The sequence below is a fragment of the Dermochelys coriacea genome, chromosome 11, assembly GCF_009764565.3.
Source record: "Dermochelys coriacea isolate rDerCor1 chromosome 11, rDerCor1.pri.v4, whole genome shotgun sequence".
Taxonomy (NCBI): domain Eukaryota; kingdom Metazoa; phylum Chordata; order Testudines; family Dermochelyidae; genus Dermochelys; species Dermochelys coriacea.
Genome location: NC_050078.2, coordinates 35,701,885 through 35,718,337, shown reverse-complemented (window position 1 = coordinate 35,718,337; position 16,453 = coordinate 35,701,885). Strand labels below are relative to the sequence as shown.

Here is a 16,453-nt window from a genome sequence, read left to right as displayed (position 1 = left end):
TTGACATAGAATTAACAAGATGGGACACCAGCCTTTGGAGTTTTTTGTTAAATCACAGATGTACTTATTTAAAATGTTTTGGGCAAATATTTAAAAACTAGCATAAAACTGACGTATTTTATCACACAAAGGTAATCAGATTGATTTGGGGAATACTGATGCGTCAATGAAATATTCTAAAGTAAGGCCATGGGCCAAATAATCCAATATTTGGATTTTGGAGGTACCCAGTGAAGTATGAGGTCAGAGGTCCCATCGTCTCTCAACAATTTCTCCAACCTTCCAGCGCTTCCAGTTAACTAAGTTGCTTTATTCCTGCAATCACCTTACATTTTTCCTTTCTCTTTCTATTATTCACCCCAAATCTTGACTTGTGCCCAGTTTTTTAAGAACTCCTTTAACCATCCTATTTTCTAGTAGTTTTTTTCTCTCTTTCTCTAGCATGCACATTCTCACTCTGTCTTTTTTGGTGCAGCTTTAATGCTGAAATAGAAGACAATTGTGGTTACACAAATAGGTACAAAAGGAAAGAGCATATATGACAGATCTAGGGGAGAGATGCATTTGATTAAATTAATACTACAGTTCATGGAAATCCCATGGCATACCCCATCTCCCTCCATGAACTGGGCGGTAAGGTTTATAGAGTGTAAGGTGCAAACACCTGTATATTGCTTTCTCTGTTTTCATCTCTTCTAAGAACAGAGCACTAAATTCCAAAATTCCTCCCAGCTGCAGTACAGTATGTGACTTTTGGGAAGATATGCCCATTTAGAGTAACTTAAAGGAAGTGTATTTAGGATTACAGTCAGTGTAGTCTGTCAGGATCGTGTAATTGAAGAATTTCCTTGATGATACACTTTTTTTTTTTTTGAGTTCCTTTTCAAACATAGTTGTGTCATTGTTTCCAGACATGAGCAAGAGAGGAAGAAATTATATATTATATTGTGTATATACTCCAGACCCAAACATTGTATTTGTAGATTTTTCAATATCCATTATAAAAAGTAAACATAGAATCCAAAGTATAAAAGTAAGGAATGTATTTCACATCTCATATTTCAGGGCATAAGGTAATTGGCTGTAGAGGTCAGGCAGGAATTCCCCTACAACCCTGTGTTGAACATTACACAACTGTCTATCTGCATTATGTTTTTATTGGGTCTTCGTTGGGTATTTTTAATAGCAATGATACAAAGATATGCAAAAATAAATAAATAAAAACTAGATGGACAGGCATCAAATACAAACTTCAAATAATAGAAATAAAAATCAAGGACGACTACCCTGTCCTCAGTCCCTCCCAAATCAGCTTGTGTATATCTCACTTTCACATTTAATTTACTTTATATATAAAAATGTTTCCTAAAACATGGAATTCTTCAGTTTTGTTATTTGTAAGATGTTTTTAGGAAACAATTTTTGTCATGATATTGTGCACCAGACTTTTATAACCAGAACATGAGAGCTTTTTTACCTCCTTAGGAGCGTGGACATATTGTTAAATAAGGGCATAATGGAATTAATGTGGGATATTGTCTACTACAACAAAGAGGATTCCAGACCTATTGCACAAATGTTCTCATCTGGTATAGCCAGACTTTTGTGCTGTTATGCAAACATATCATACTGTAAATGGTGCACCACTAAGCCTGTAGGTACCAATGATACAAGTATGAATATTTCAGAAGGTATTGGTCACAGAAAGTTTTGTCTAGAATTGTTGAAGCCACTGTTATTCCCTCTTTAAAACAATATGCCAAACATCTACTGGGGAAATGATCACAATGCACCAAATAATCTTCAACACTACATGAGATGGCCCTATATTATTTTCCACCCAAAAAACAAACAAAAAGTAAATCCAGATAATGCCATCTTCAGTAGGAGTACTAAAATGTCCACAAACAGTCTGCAACACCCCCAAGGCTCTGCAGAAAGTGTTGGTGAGCCAGGTGGCACTCTTTTTTTGTATAAAGGCTACATTGTGTCTGTTAAGTGAAGCCTGTTGTAAGGGATAGTACAGAGGTGCACTTCCCCACGGGAAGCAACTTGATTGTACCTTTGGAGCTCCCTGGATATGCTGCTGGTGATAAATAATTTCTGCACCTCTGTAAAAAGTGACCAGAAATCTCTGCCTACTTCTACCCCCTTTTGGACAAGTTGCTCCCATGCTCCAGCTCTTCCATGACCACAGCAGAGCCTGTAATTCCAGCCTGCCTTTATTCAGGCAATGCAGTGGGATGGTGAGTCCTGACGCTACTCCTGCACGGCTATATAAAGGCGTACCCAGTCAATACTGAATCAGCGATGCATTTCATGGGAATTCCATGGTATACCCTCTCAACATGATGTTAAGGAGGCACTGTGCTACCGAAAATGTTGTCTTTAGAGATAGGATTTAAAGCCTGGGTCCTGGCCACTTATGTTCATTAAAAGTCCATGGCTCTTTTCATAAGAGGTAGATAGTTAGCCTTAATGTTCTGGGAAAATTCCTGCCTATGCCTACACCTACAGTTTCACCTGGATCATTCACTTCCTGTCCTAAACTGCTGTGTAAGGCTGCTGTGTGGTAGTAAACAGATATGGCATTCCATATTGGGGTAGTAATATTTCAGTAGTGGTAATACATACAGATAGGGCCTGGTCCTTCAACTGTAACCCTAGCAAGTAGCTGTGTAAATAAAGGTTCCATAATCAGGCCCGGAGGACCCAATGCTCTCAGATGCTAAACCCCTCAATTCCTAAGGAAGACAGGAGCTGTGGTTGCTCAGAATCTCACCCAATTGGATCACCTACATGTTGTAAAGTTGGTAAAACTCTTAGAGGTCTTATATAAAAAGTGTTATAGCCAGGCAAGATTTATGATTTAAAAATCCGTATTACAAATAGAGAGTAAGTTCATAGACCAAAAGTCCAAGGAAGAGTCGTTTTTGTTACATCTGGGAGAGGGGAAGAAGTTGCAGTGGAGTATTTTTTTCTCTCTGTGTTAGAACCAGGTGAAGTAGATATAATGATGTCTAAGACATTTGGTGTGAATTTTCAGTTCCCAACTAAAACCCTGATTTTAAATTACTTGTAGACCAAGATATCTGCTGTAATACTGTAGTGAAGGATTTATTGATAAGTAATTGACATTTCAGAGCATCCGTGCTTTCCTAGTCGAATCAACAGTAAAAAACATGTGTTCTATATCTTAGAGCATTAGGTTGTCACTCATAAATGATGTGAAGTTTAATGCATTATTCAAAAGTATATGAGGAGGCTCCAAAGAAGCTGCAGGGCCTTTATTAGCTTCTGCTGTCTGTAGTAAAAAAAGGAAAAGAAAAGTCTCTAACTATGAAAGACTTAAAAATGCAGTATTTGGGATTGTGCAATAGTTGGATGCAGTAGCGATTGTTTTTGTTTGGATCTGAGTACAAATGCAGTTCAGACTTAAGAAACTGGAAGATATTTTGATCTGATAACTATAAGAACCCACATGGGAATGAGTTTTCCCCTCCCCCCCCAAAACACACACTACTTTATAGTGCAAAGAAGTACATACCACAAAATCAGATGAAACTGGCATTAATTTGGCAGTCTCAGTTCTCATAGCCCTATTGATTCAGAAAGCTGCAAACAGATATAAAGGCTTATTGGCGCCAATTAAGATTACTGAAGTTTTGGGGGTTAGGAAAAATAAAAAGGTGTTATGAGAGGAATCATCCAGTAATAGAATTCCCATTGATATCTTGCCATAAAGTTCTGATATAAAATCTGAGATCAAGGGAATTAAAGTCTTCTGCAATATTTTGGTGGTTCTATTATTGATCACTCATCTTCTTCATATGTAGGGTGACCAGATAGCAAATGTGAAAAATCAGGACAGGAGGTGGGGGGTAATAGGTGCTTATATAAGAAAAAGTGACTGTCCCTGTAAAATCGGGGCATCTGGTCACCCTGTTCATATGCTTTCTTCACAATGTCCTGAATGCAACTTCAAAGATTCTCTTTGGTATAATTTTTAGCAAGCAAAACAATATTTACATCATGGTATGTTTTGTCCAATTGTAAGAGCCCAAAGGTACCAACAGTCTGCTGCATTTCTTATTTATAATTTAGGAACACATATTATGTCAAGCACAAATCAGTCTAATGAGAGAATGAAATCAGTGACTATTCCCTGAGATCAACTCTGTGGATTTTTAATTAGCATAGATCTCATATGCTCAATCCATTTTCTGTTGTGTCTGCGTTAGGATTTGCAGTGTGTTCAGTGTGTGTGTGTTACTAGTGTACAGAGAGTGGGTATCAGGCTAAATAGAACTTCCTACTGATGACAAACTTACCTATCACTGATCACTGTGTTTTATGAATAATATATGTCACAATGTTACATTTTCTGAGCTATATTTTTTCTTTTACTGTATGAGCATGGTTGTTGGCTGGATAACTACAATGAGGCAATGGCATTTGAGGTATCATATAGAAAAAAAACAGCATTTGTTATTTTCTTTAGGGACATAAAGCAATTTGCTGACTATTTTATATAAAGAACTTTCAGCTGTTACTGTGAAGTCAGAACTGGCCAATGTTCCTTCAAGTATCACTTCTTAAACTGTCACTTTTGTTCATTATCACTCAGCTAATGACGACAAAATTTATTATTTGTATGTTAATGACTGGAAATTGTTTACAGATGGCATGGGTTAGAGTATACAGTCAAACAAAGACAAGAGGAGTGAGCAATTGGCATGCCTGGTGGAGGATACCTGACTCATGGTACAGTATGGATCCCCAAAATAATCCCGATTGATTGCAATTTGCGGAGTTGATCTTCTGTAGGACAATTTTTAAACCATTCTAAAATTTTCTCTGGAAATATTAACTGCAATTTAACTTGAACATAAGACAAGTGTATATTCAAATACACTTGAAAAAAATATTGCAGTAAATCTAACATCACAGCTACTGATTCCTTGAGCTTAATTATGACACTGCTAAATGTGAAAATCTATTCAGTGCTAGGAACACTTTTCACATTACATTCACGCTAAAGATTGGCTGTTAAGAGCTCATTACTGGTAGTTTTCTAAAGAGCGGTTTATTAAACACTGTTACCTAATAAGCATCTTTGGTGTTGCAAATTGCTGAAAACAGTAATGAGTCTGATTAGACTTTTTTTCAATTACGACAGCTTGTCTAGCAAAAAATTAAAAAAAAGAAAAAATCTTTCCTTGATGCTTTGGAATCTGGCTACAAGGCACTACCTGGTTTAAAAGGAAAATGCCACCTCTGTGTTTCCTTTCCACAGTTCAGTAATGAATAGAGAATTGTCCAAGTAGCCATCCAATTTATACACTGGAAAACTGGATGGACAGCACTGGAAGCACAATCCTGTTGGCTTAAAATTTGCCAAAGCTATCTCCACTAATATGCCTAAATAGGGTCATTCTGAAGTTCCCTCTGCTTCCTTTTTGTTTAAGAATGGAAAGCCATAAATGAGAGAGAAAATTGAAATGATTCACTCCTAACTGGTTTGTAGAGGTTGTGCATTCCTCTGATTAGTCTGATATAACTTCCAATTGATTCATCTATAAATCTTTTACTTGCTGTCACAAAACTCTTGCAGCTTTTAGACAGCCATGGCAATTAAAACTAACTTTTTTAAAGCAGTGTATTTTCAAAATGTTTTTAAAATCTAAGCTTCATAAATGTGTGTTTGTGATGTCAGGATGTTTAAATGAGTGTTCTTTAGCTTCTAAACTGAATGAAGGTGTAAAATGTGTTATCTGTATTTAATGGCTGACTCCTTATTAAATCATTTCTGAATATTACTACACAAATGGGAGAGGGTGGTTAATATAAAACACCTTTAAGTGATTAGCTGTCATTGCTGCTGTTTGGTTATGCTAGTAACATTCTAATGCTTCTGTGGGTAGTGGATACAATTCAGTGGTTTTTTATCCTGTTAAGTATGTGAATGTTTTTTTTTTTAAATAATACCGTTTGACATAAAACTGGATAAAAGAAATGCTCAAGTAAAATGTGGAAGCAATTACTATGACTGAAGATATGATAAAAGAAGAACACAAAGACTTGCACAAGAAAGATAGAGTGCAATGTTGCTGGAGAGAATATGAGAAACATGTAAAGCAAAATGAACTAAACTAGAGCAGTAAATGTTAGAACTCTCTGTGTAGAATTTTATAAAAATAAAATTGCATGTATATTTTCAGTGATGAGCATATATTAAGTATGTGATACAGATACTAGACATTAATAGAATTATATTAAAGTTTGATTATTATGTAATCTGCAACATAATTGTTTACAAAAAAGCCTAAAGTAAAACAATAGTACATGATTTTCTTCTCACTTAATGGCATGCTGATGTAGTACCATGGACGTCAGGGGTTTCTCCTGATTTACACAAATGTAAGAAGAGAATAAATCCCATAAACATTTTAATTGTAATTCCAATATTAACAAAAAAAAATCCCTTTTGGCTCTTTTGTGATGTTGAAAGGCAATTTCCACATCCGTTCTACCTTTGAAATCCTTACAGTTAACAGATCTATATATTTCTTGATGGAGAAGGACTTTCATAAGTGTGCATGATCAAACATCCAGTAAAATAGTGCAATTTTTGTTTTTAAAACATCACACACACAAAGTGCTATTATTCGGCTATACAAATGTGTGCTAATAGTGAGCTTTGACATGTTAATCAGTGGAGCTTGACTTTTGTTTCCTGCAGCAAATTTTAAAGCTATTTCATCATTAGTTGACTCCTTGCACAATAAAAGAGTGGCCAAAATTATAGCAGAAATAACATTGCTTATGGTGGTTTAAACTGTTAGTGTGCAGCTAGTTCTCAACATGATTCTTGCATAGATTAGATTCTTGGTTTGTATCTTGGAGGCTGTTTACAGAAAAGGTTGACTTAGTATATTTGTTACAAAGGGGGATGACTTTTCTTAATCATCAAGTATAGTTGATTTCTTTCTTTCTTTCTTTCTTTCTTTCTTTCTTTCTTTCTTTCTTTCTTTCTTTCTTTCTTTCTTTCTTTCTTTCTTTCAAGTGTCTTACTTTTCATCCATCCCTTTACACACTCTGTGCCTAAAGACATGGCTCAACTTTTCCTCTGCAAGCTGAACTTTGCTCCTTTGAGCAGGGACAAACAGCACAAAACATGAAGAGTTAGTATGTAAGTTTTTTTTCTTTCTTTTTTTCAGAAGGATAAAAAAGAGTTTGGTTTATCTAGAGATGAATCCCTCAGTTAAGATGTCCTCTTCATTCAAATACATATGTGAAAATTATCAACCTCACTTAACAATATTGTCTAGTTCATGAAATAATGCAGTGGTCACCCAAACAATAAGCATACAAATAATGAGCTCTTTTCCCATTTTTTAATATTTAATTCAGAAATCTTTTATTGGCTGAGCAAAGAATTATTTTTGGAATTTATGGAATCCAGTAACTAAAGGCTTTAAATGGGGGAAAGGTTTATCTTAACTTAGTGTTTCTAGCATAACAGTTTTCTTTCATTATCTTTTCGCTTTTAATCTTGTTTCTCTCTATTTGGGGGTAGCAGGAAGGAAAAGGAAGAGTTCATCTGTACTTATAGCCAAGCCTAGAGAGTGAGCAGTATCGGACCTCTTCTTTCCTTTAGTGTGAGGTTAGTGCAGTTCTGCTGGCTTCCTTTGGAAGGAAACGCCAGGTTCCCTGTGCTAACATCATCCCTTATTAAGACATAATCTCTCATTATGCAACATGTTTATGTTTATTTTCTTGAATGGAAAGGCTAACTCAATAAATGGGCATGAGAATATGCTACTTGTATCTGAATGGCATTGTGTTTCTTAGAAAGTCACCGTATACCAGTTGTAGCCACTGCCTGGGCTTAAGAAATGTGTACAGTATGTGTGTGGTAATGGGAAGGAGGAGGGTGGAGGGGCTCTGCTGGTGCTGCTAAGAGCTCTCTGCTCTTAATCCTGGGCCATGTCAGGAGCATTCTAAAGCAGTTTATCTTCATATGTCGTCTTGTATATAAGAAACAACGCTAAACCCAGCAAAACTCATTTCATATGTAGCTTTTTCCACAGCCTTCAGATCAAAGTTATTTTCTTCGGGCTGGACTAAATTATACACAGGTCCCAGGAGTGAAGGACACTGAATTAATGCACTATGTCACCCAGTACTGGCTATAGAATATTTTTATCGAAGTCTGAGACACATCTCTTTACTATTTCATTAAAAATTAATGCACAGATTGCCAAAAAGAGCAAAATGCGTAAATAACAAAAACAAATTTTGCAAAGCCTTTGTACAGTTTGGAATTGCCTTAAGCAGAATTTTTTTAAAGTCTAGTATTAGATATTTCTAAATATACATTTAATTGGTATTTGTTCTCCTTTAGCTAATTAGCAGAGAGGAACACTAATCTCAATAAAACAACTGTATATAACTTCATGTGGGTGGTAGATGTTGGAACTGGCATTTTTAAAAAGGTAGGAATGCACTGTTCATTCTAGGCAGTGCCATGAGGTTATGAGCCCCATACATTTGTTTTTTTGACCCTTGTTAGTTTAGTGTATTGGATCAAAATTAACTACAGTTTATTTCAAACTTACTGAAATTGATCTTTGCCTTTGCATACTTAGGGAGAACAGGTCCATGTAGGCAAATCTCTGGAAGAAACCCTCTCTAAATATACACAAACTATTTGGGTTTAATACAGGACAGTGACTGAGATTTAAAAAAATATCGTAGTGGCATAAACTGAGGCTTGCACGGTTTGCTGCTGATGTTAACTGGAAGTAAGGATGCAAATTTTTCTAATATAACAAAAACAAAGTCTTTAACGTTATTGGAATTTTGGTCTTAAAAGTTGGACACTGATTGCAATGCCCAACTCTTATTGTTGATATTTACACAGAGATTGGTTCCAAAAATGTTGAAAAAGGCATGATATAAATGAGTGTTAGGATTCAGCGTCCCTTAAAGCTCTATTTATCCTGTACATAGTTTGTCTGAATAAAGCATGCTCCTTTATGGCAGTTTTAACCCCATTTATCCCCATGCACTAGTACTTACCTGTTATTTACACACGGAAGAGAAGGTCGAGACTGCAAAACAAGGGGGGTACTCTTTTGTGATATAGAACATACATATTCATTAACTCTGCTGTCCCTATGGGGCACTTGTCGTATGTCCTGGTGATCTTTGTATGAGAAAAGGAAGTGGGGGTAAAAGGGGAATTGCCTCAATGGATTGAAGATAACACGAGAAAAGGTAAAAGACACACCGTGACAAATGGGCTACCAAACAGTAACTTTAAAAGTGAACTAGAAGCTTTGTACCAGAAGAAATACATGTGATCTGTGATCAATAGCAGTATATATACAGACCAATATATTACAAATAAAAACATAATTAGAAAATCAGAAATGGACTGAAAAACCTAGATATGAACCTCTAGGAACTCTGAGAAAATTTAGCTCCCAATCTGAGCTTTGTATATCTAGCCCATCATTACTGAAAATCCATGTTTCTTCCACCTGCTTGCTAAAACACCAGTTCAGAATTCCATGTTTCCCCTGCAACAACTGATGGCATGACAAAGGCAAATAAACAGCGCAAGTATTACATCTACTCCGATTTCAGGGGGTGGTATTTCTACGCTGGCAAGGGAAATATTGGATCCTGAACACTAGTCTTAGAAAGGAAACAAAGCAGGAGATTACTTTCAGATATCCAGTTTAAAATTGTTGTGTGTGTTTGTTTAAAGATCTCACAAAGCTCCAATTTAAGTCAATGATAGCTTAAGTGCCTACTTCAGTGGGAGCAGGATCAGACCTTAAGTCTGCATATGTGTGTGTATATATATTGCTTTTCAATACACCAAAAAATAGTATCCAATAGTATATTCTGCTACAATCAGTAAAAACAAGTCTTACCAAATTGACTATTATAGTTATCAAAATCCCTGCAGGTTTCAGAGTAGCAGCCGTGTTAGTCTGTATTCGCAAAAAGAAAAGGAGTACTTGTGGCACCTTAGAGACTAACAAATTTATTAGAGCATAAGCTTTCAAGTGAGCTGTAGCTCACGAAAGCTTATGCTCTAATAAATTTGTTAGTCTCTAAGGTGCCACAAGTACTCCTTTTCTTTTTTTGAAAATCCCTGCAGTTACACTGCAATAGTTATACTGCTTCTCATGTTGATGGAGGCATGAATTTTGCAGAAGTGTTGTCAGGTGGTATGTTAAATGATCTAAAGTAGATTGTGGCAATGCATATGTATTCAGTGGACAAAAAAAAGGGACATTTTTCTTACAATTACAGTGGCTTTTTTGTGCATTTGTGCTTTCACCTAGCACCCACTCAGAAATTATTATTGTGAGTTATTATTTGTGCAGCACCCACACCTTACTAGACTGTTTACAATTATGGCCTTTTCCTCTGAGGAACTTGCAATGTAAGAAGACAGTGTACAGATGCAAAGAATCAGAATGGGTAGCAACAAAAAAGCCGCGTGTATGAATAGTAGTGTGGCAAAATGTCTTGTAATACCAATTTTTTTCTTCGTTATTATGCAGTTTTTTTAAAGGAGCCTGTGAACACTTTTGTGTGTGTAGTGGGAGTAGGGTTAAGGGAGCACTTGGGTTTGTAGAATTATTTGAAGAAATGCATCTTATATTTGTGTGTGTCAATCTTGCATGTAAAAAAGGACCTGACAGATACGTGCATAAATGGATTCACCTACAGCATGTAACAATAACTAATCAATGCAGTTACAATTTAAGGCAGGGAGTATTTTGGCTGAGAACAAAATACATTACACCTAAGGGACACCACCACTACAGATAAATTGATATTTCTGAATTTGCATAGAAAGAGGTCAATTCACTGCATAAGTAATACGTGTTGTCCACATTGACTGTTATTTCTCTGTCCATCGGTCTCTGTCTATCTTTTTTAATTTCACAGAGCTTTTGATGTCATGGGATCTTAACTATACCTGCTAAAGAACATTTAGCCAGAAACGCCTTTGTGATTTTTTAAAAGTGCTGCTTTATGTAAATGAGAAGGAATGGGGGGGGAGAAAAAGTAATTTGCTGTAAATGTATTGTAATTTGCAGTCGTGAGGTGTGAAAGTGTGATTTAAAGGAATAATCATTTGACAGTATTTAAATTAGATAATTGGGACACAATAGTTTCAAAGTACAGGTTTTAAGAATCATTCTTTAACCAGTTCCAAGCTCCCAAATGTGCTGTGTATTTGTAGTTGTTTTAACATGCTAGTGACTTTAGGGAATATACACATAATAGAGCTAAAAACATTTTGGTTTAAAGAGCGGTTGGAATGGCACCTATTAGGTGACAGTTGTTCTCAGGGCATCTGCTAGCGGTTGAAGTTTAAAACCCTGATCTTGCTCCCATTGAAATCAATGGCAAAACTTCTATTGACTCAAATGGAAGCAAGACTGGACCTTAGCATGAAAATGAGGACAACGCTTTAAAATCCTGTTTTCCCAGGTTTACATCATGTGTAAAAGTTAACCCTGAGCTCTCACTTGCCAAACAAAGTCTCCAAAGCTGGGCCCTGGCCTTGCCCTCTGATTGGCATGGGTGGAGCCTTGTGTCTGTGTAGCATCCCATGAAATGAAGGGAGTTCCTCCTTCCCCCTATTTAAAATAACTAGTTAGTGTATGATTTTGGTCTCATGTTATTTTGAAGGTTCAAGACAACCCACACCCTGCCATCACCACAATCCCTGCCATTCTTGAAAGAGTTGTAATCCATTAGAATTATTAGATATGTTGAATCGTAAACTATTTCTTCTCCCCGCCTCTCCAGATATAATACGCCTTGCTAAAGTTTCTAATACAAATCTCATATTGAATCAAGAGAGAGGTTGTAACATAAACCAGTCAATTAAAGTTCAAAGGAGGGCTGCTGCTTTGCATTTATCTCTTCTTAGTGGGTCCCACCCTGTGAGATGTTGAGCTCTTTCAACTCCCATTGAAGTCAATGTGGATTGAGAACACTCTGCACCTTTCAGCAGACACTCAGTATCTTGAAGGATTAGGCCCCATATGTGCATCTGTGATGCACAGGAAGAACTTGGACATGTTAAAACACTGCCAGGCTTTCAATTGTCAGTTTCCTTATACTTATTCCTTATTGTCAGTTAATTTTGTCACAACACTAGCATTATTTACATATAGTTTTTATCTGTAAAGCTTAAATTGCAAGTGTACTTCTGCTTTATGGAATTAAGTGTATAACACTCCGAAAGTCTTATTTAATAAGTTTTGCATTTTTAGATTAAATACGTAAAAGCAGAAGGAAAAAAGAATGATTGAATATTGAGTAAAAACAGAATTGTATAATAAAGTTAGGTTTCAGAGTAGCAGCCATGTTAGTCTGTATTTACAAAAAGAAAAAGAGTACTTGTGGCACCTTAGAGACTAACAAATTTATTTGAGCATAAGCTTTTGTGAGCTACAGCTCACTTCATCGGATGCAATTTACCAAATGCATCCGATGAAGTGAGCTGTAGCTCACGAAAGCTTATGCTCAAATAAATTTGTTAGTCTCTAAGGTGCCACAAGTATTCCTTTTCTTTTTTATAATAAAGTTGTTGACAATGATAATTATTCTAAATGTAGTCCAAACAGATCCAGCTGCTTAGAATTATGGAGGAGAAATGTAAAATAATCTGTCAGAAGAAAAAAGAATGCTTAGGATTTTTAGCATGGTACCTGCTGCTTATATTTGCCATTTTTGACTGTACTTAGAATCATAGAATATCAGGGTTGGAAGGGACCTCAGGAGATCATCTAGTCCAACCCCCTGCTCAAAGCAGGACCAATCCCCAATTTTTGCCCCAAATGGCCCCCTCAGGGATTGAACTCACAACCCTGGGTTTAGCAAGCTAATGCTCAAACCACTGAGCTATCCCTCCCCCCATATATAACATGTTAAATTATCTTAAAAGCAATTTTCTGTTAAATAGCAATTCTGTATTTAAAGAATTGAATTGTTGCCTTATGCATTTTGCTGTCCAGATTAATACAGTTTACACACTTATTTCATAAATGTAGATAACTTTAGTTGATTCCTAAGTTAGCACGGGTTTAAAAACATATAGCCTTACTTTGCTTTCTTCGTTTTATTTTCACTAAACTTTTAAGCAATTACAAATATGCCCCACGAATGACTGCTTATTATTTCAGAATTGAGAGCATGTTAAAAGAATGCAACTTCTAACTAAATTCTTTATACCTGACTTTACCTTTTGATATCAGCCTTAGCATGCCTAAAAGAAAACACCAAAAAAGCTCTTTCAAACAAAAGAGAACAGAACAAAAATAATGCTCCCACAAACACCGAGGAACTATGAGGGGAAAAAAAGAACACATTTGTTCACCAGAAAAAGTGCAAATTGCATGTTTTTATTCTGACTCATAAATTTGACCCTTGTGATCACTATTCACAAAAGGAGTTAAGTAACAAAGTTTTTTTTTTTATGCTCATTCAATTTAATGTCAAATTGAGGAAAAAGCTCTTTGTGCCCCCAGGTCCAGGACAACCTAGTGGATTTCACATAAATACACATTTCTTCAGTGTGTACTAATATAATGTAAATATTTATGGTTAACTATTCACTTATGTTTCCAAATAACACTAATGATTGCAATGCACTAAAATAAATGCTCATTTTCTTGGGATGAGAACAGTCCTATTTTCTTAAACTTATCTAATCAAAACCTAATTCTGCCTTTAACAGCCTTTGTTAAATGCAGGGGTATTTAGTATGCATCAATAAATAAACTTTCCATTATTGTGCAGAAAGCACTTCCAAAGATAGCCCGACAAGCTGAAGCCAATCAATTATCTAGCAATTACTCCAAATAAAGAATTTTGATTGATTTGATATTTTTCTTAGTATCGGAGAGAACTTGAAATGTCATAAAATTTCAGTTGTCTTCTACAAACTCAAATTAAGGAAAATTTAGGTAGGAATATTTTTAATATGCCCCAAATTTGAATTTTTAAATAGACTTTACGCTCCACGTTGTGAAAAATGGAAACAAAAATAGTTTTCATGTAAAAAACTATTTAATCATAATGGCCTCAGTATTTGGAGAAATGTTCTTAAATATAGTGGGAGTGTGTGAAAAGTTATTATGGAAGCCATGCTTATGGGACACCGTACAATAACATGTTGTTATACTGTGGCATAGTGACTAGCTTCTTTTATTTTACTAAAGTGGCCTCGCATTCTTTCAGTTGGCAATAAAGGCATTTTGCCCAAATTACAAAATGTACATTCATTAACTAATACACAAGTTTTGCCCAAACTGTCTGCAAAAGTAAAGGCTGTGTCCATGCCCATTTTACTTTATCTTTCTCGTAACTTTCACTGCAGCTAACTGCTGAATTCTTTTCCAAGACCCTTTCTCATGGCACTCATTCATGTGTATCCAGTGAAGCATTGATCTACTCAAGTTATTGTGCATCTATATATAATAGAATCCTTCTGTGTTTTGGTAACTTTTCAAGCCAAAATCACAGAACATGGATAACATACATGTATATCTAAATATTTTACAGTGCGAATGTATTTGCATGTCGTTTAGGCAGTTTTGTGTTTCAGAAATGTTAATATTCTTTCCTTTTAAAAAGGTTGGAAGTAAATCCCACAATCCTAGGAGAATTTTGGATGCTGGCTACTTGCAATTAGCTTTTGGTGATTTGCTCTTAAGATTTCTGCTGAATTTAACAAAAGTATGATTTCTGAAAAACTGCTGCTGGTTCCTCATTAAAACTACAAATTTCATAACTGAGCGAGATTTCCATAATTTCACACAATTACATGATACATTTCCCCTTTTAAAATGCAATGGTTGAAACATCAGAAACAATTAGCAAAAAAAAAAGATATTAATTCCAAATGAAAGTAATACATCTGCCAATAAGTCAGCCTCAAAACTGCACTTGTCAAAAGAATTTCTATAGGCTATAGGGTAACTGGATAATGGTTAACAGGCATTTTTCTTCAAGTTGTCATAAGTGCTTGAAAAATGGGGGGGGGGAGTAGGGGGAGATAGAACTGGAAAAAAACAAACAAAAATCCCACCAGACCTAATCAGTGGCATGCTCGTGTGGAATGAGATCTGCAGTATTTGTACTAATAAAATATAAGGCTCAATTAAGCTTTACTTTGCAGTTTTCAGGCTAAATTTAACTGATTTAGTGATTTGTGCAAGCGACTCCTAAAAATAAATAATTAAGCCAAATGCATATTAGTGCAACTGTAATAAAATATATTTTCAAATGAATCCTGTTGCTTTCTTCATTTATTGTGTAATTACTGTAATCCTTCCCACCTTGTTTTCAGTATTTCTTAATCATTAAGTCAGAAGCATGACAGCAGTGCCAGCCCTGGCGTGATTCTCTTTGACTAAAACCTTGTAAATTAACACAATTAGCACAGCATCATCCTGCTAATTAACTTCCAGTGTCTGGTGCAGTGGTTTTGCAAACAAGGAAGAGAGGGAGTCAGAAGGGAATAAACATGCCATTCTGTTACCAAACTGTGTGCTGTGTTAGGTTTAGCTCAGTGAGGCTAAGCTGGCCATGTCAGATGCCAGAGTCAAGCAATGAAGAGCTAAAGGGGTTGGGGGGAAAAACAGGAGGGGGTAGAAGCTGTCAAAATAGACCGCAGTAATTCAGAAGGGAGCTAGTGCCACAGATGCTTCATTTAAACTAGGCCTCCTCCTTATCAGGGAATCTGTGCCAGAGGGCGCAAGACTGTTTGCAAAAATCACTTTTGGTAATATGAGAGAGATTAAGGTGGCCTATTTGATACAGCTGTACAAAAATCAGGAACTGTCTACCATGCACAGGTAAGAGTTGGAGGGGTTATTATAATACTTGTAAATTGCTGTTACTGCGTATGATGGATTTAAAAAATCATCCCATTATTTGTGAGATTAATTGCTTTAAAGTGATAGTCACACAAGCACATTTTGTTACTTAGTTTACTGTACTGACAGGGCTGATAGCCAGCCGTGTGTGTCTCGGAACTTTTAGCGGCTAGACTGCATGTCTTTTCTTTTTTCGGTACCCTGGAGGCTCTGAGGAGGGAAAAAAAGAAAAAACAAGCAAGGAGACCGACAGACAAGTAATGCTTGTTTTTTTTCCCAGAGCCTCAACAACAGAACTGAGAGGCAGAAAGGAACCAGTTGTAATTCATACCGAGTTGTAGGCTTTGTGTGATGAAAGCGACAGAGCGCTGCCTGGGAGATTGCTTTGCTGCACTCCACGAAGCAGATTTGAAACTGTCGTGGACCACTTTAGATGAGAGTTGGATTATGGAATGACCTGCTATGTCTGTGTCATATTGTTCTGCGCAGGATGCATTATACTGTGCTAACTAGGTGTTCAGTACCAA

The 16,453-nt window shown here is 36.2% G+C and overlaps 1 protein-coding gene across 5 annotated transcripts in view; it reads left to right on the top strand.

The window, feature by feature from the left end:
- Window positions 1-16,453, top strand: part of FIGN (fidgetin, microtubule severing factor) — a 113,081-nt gene that overhangs the window by 88,564 nt on the left and 8,064 nt on the right. The window contains exons 1-2 of one of the 5 annotated variants that reach the window (XM_043505209.1): window positions 15,546-15,905; window positions 16,207-16,453. The exon at window positions 16,207-16,453 is cut by the window's right edge and continues 9 nt beyond it. The exons of 3 other annotated variants lie outside the window; for them this stretch is intronic. In XM_043505209.1, coding sequence (XP_043361144.1) covers window positions 16,360-16,453 — 94 coding nt within the window. In that variant the 5' untranslated portion in view covers window positions 15,546-15,905; window positions 16,207-16,359. Of the gene's footprint in view, window positions 1-15,545; window positions 15,906-16,206 lie in introns of those variants that run through there. One more of the 5 variants, XM_043505210.1, reaches the window with a different exon arrangement.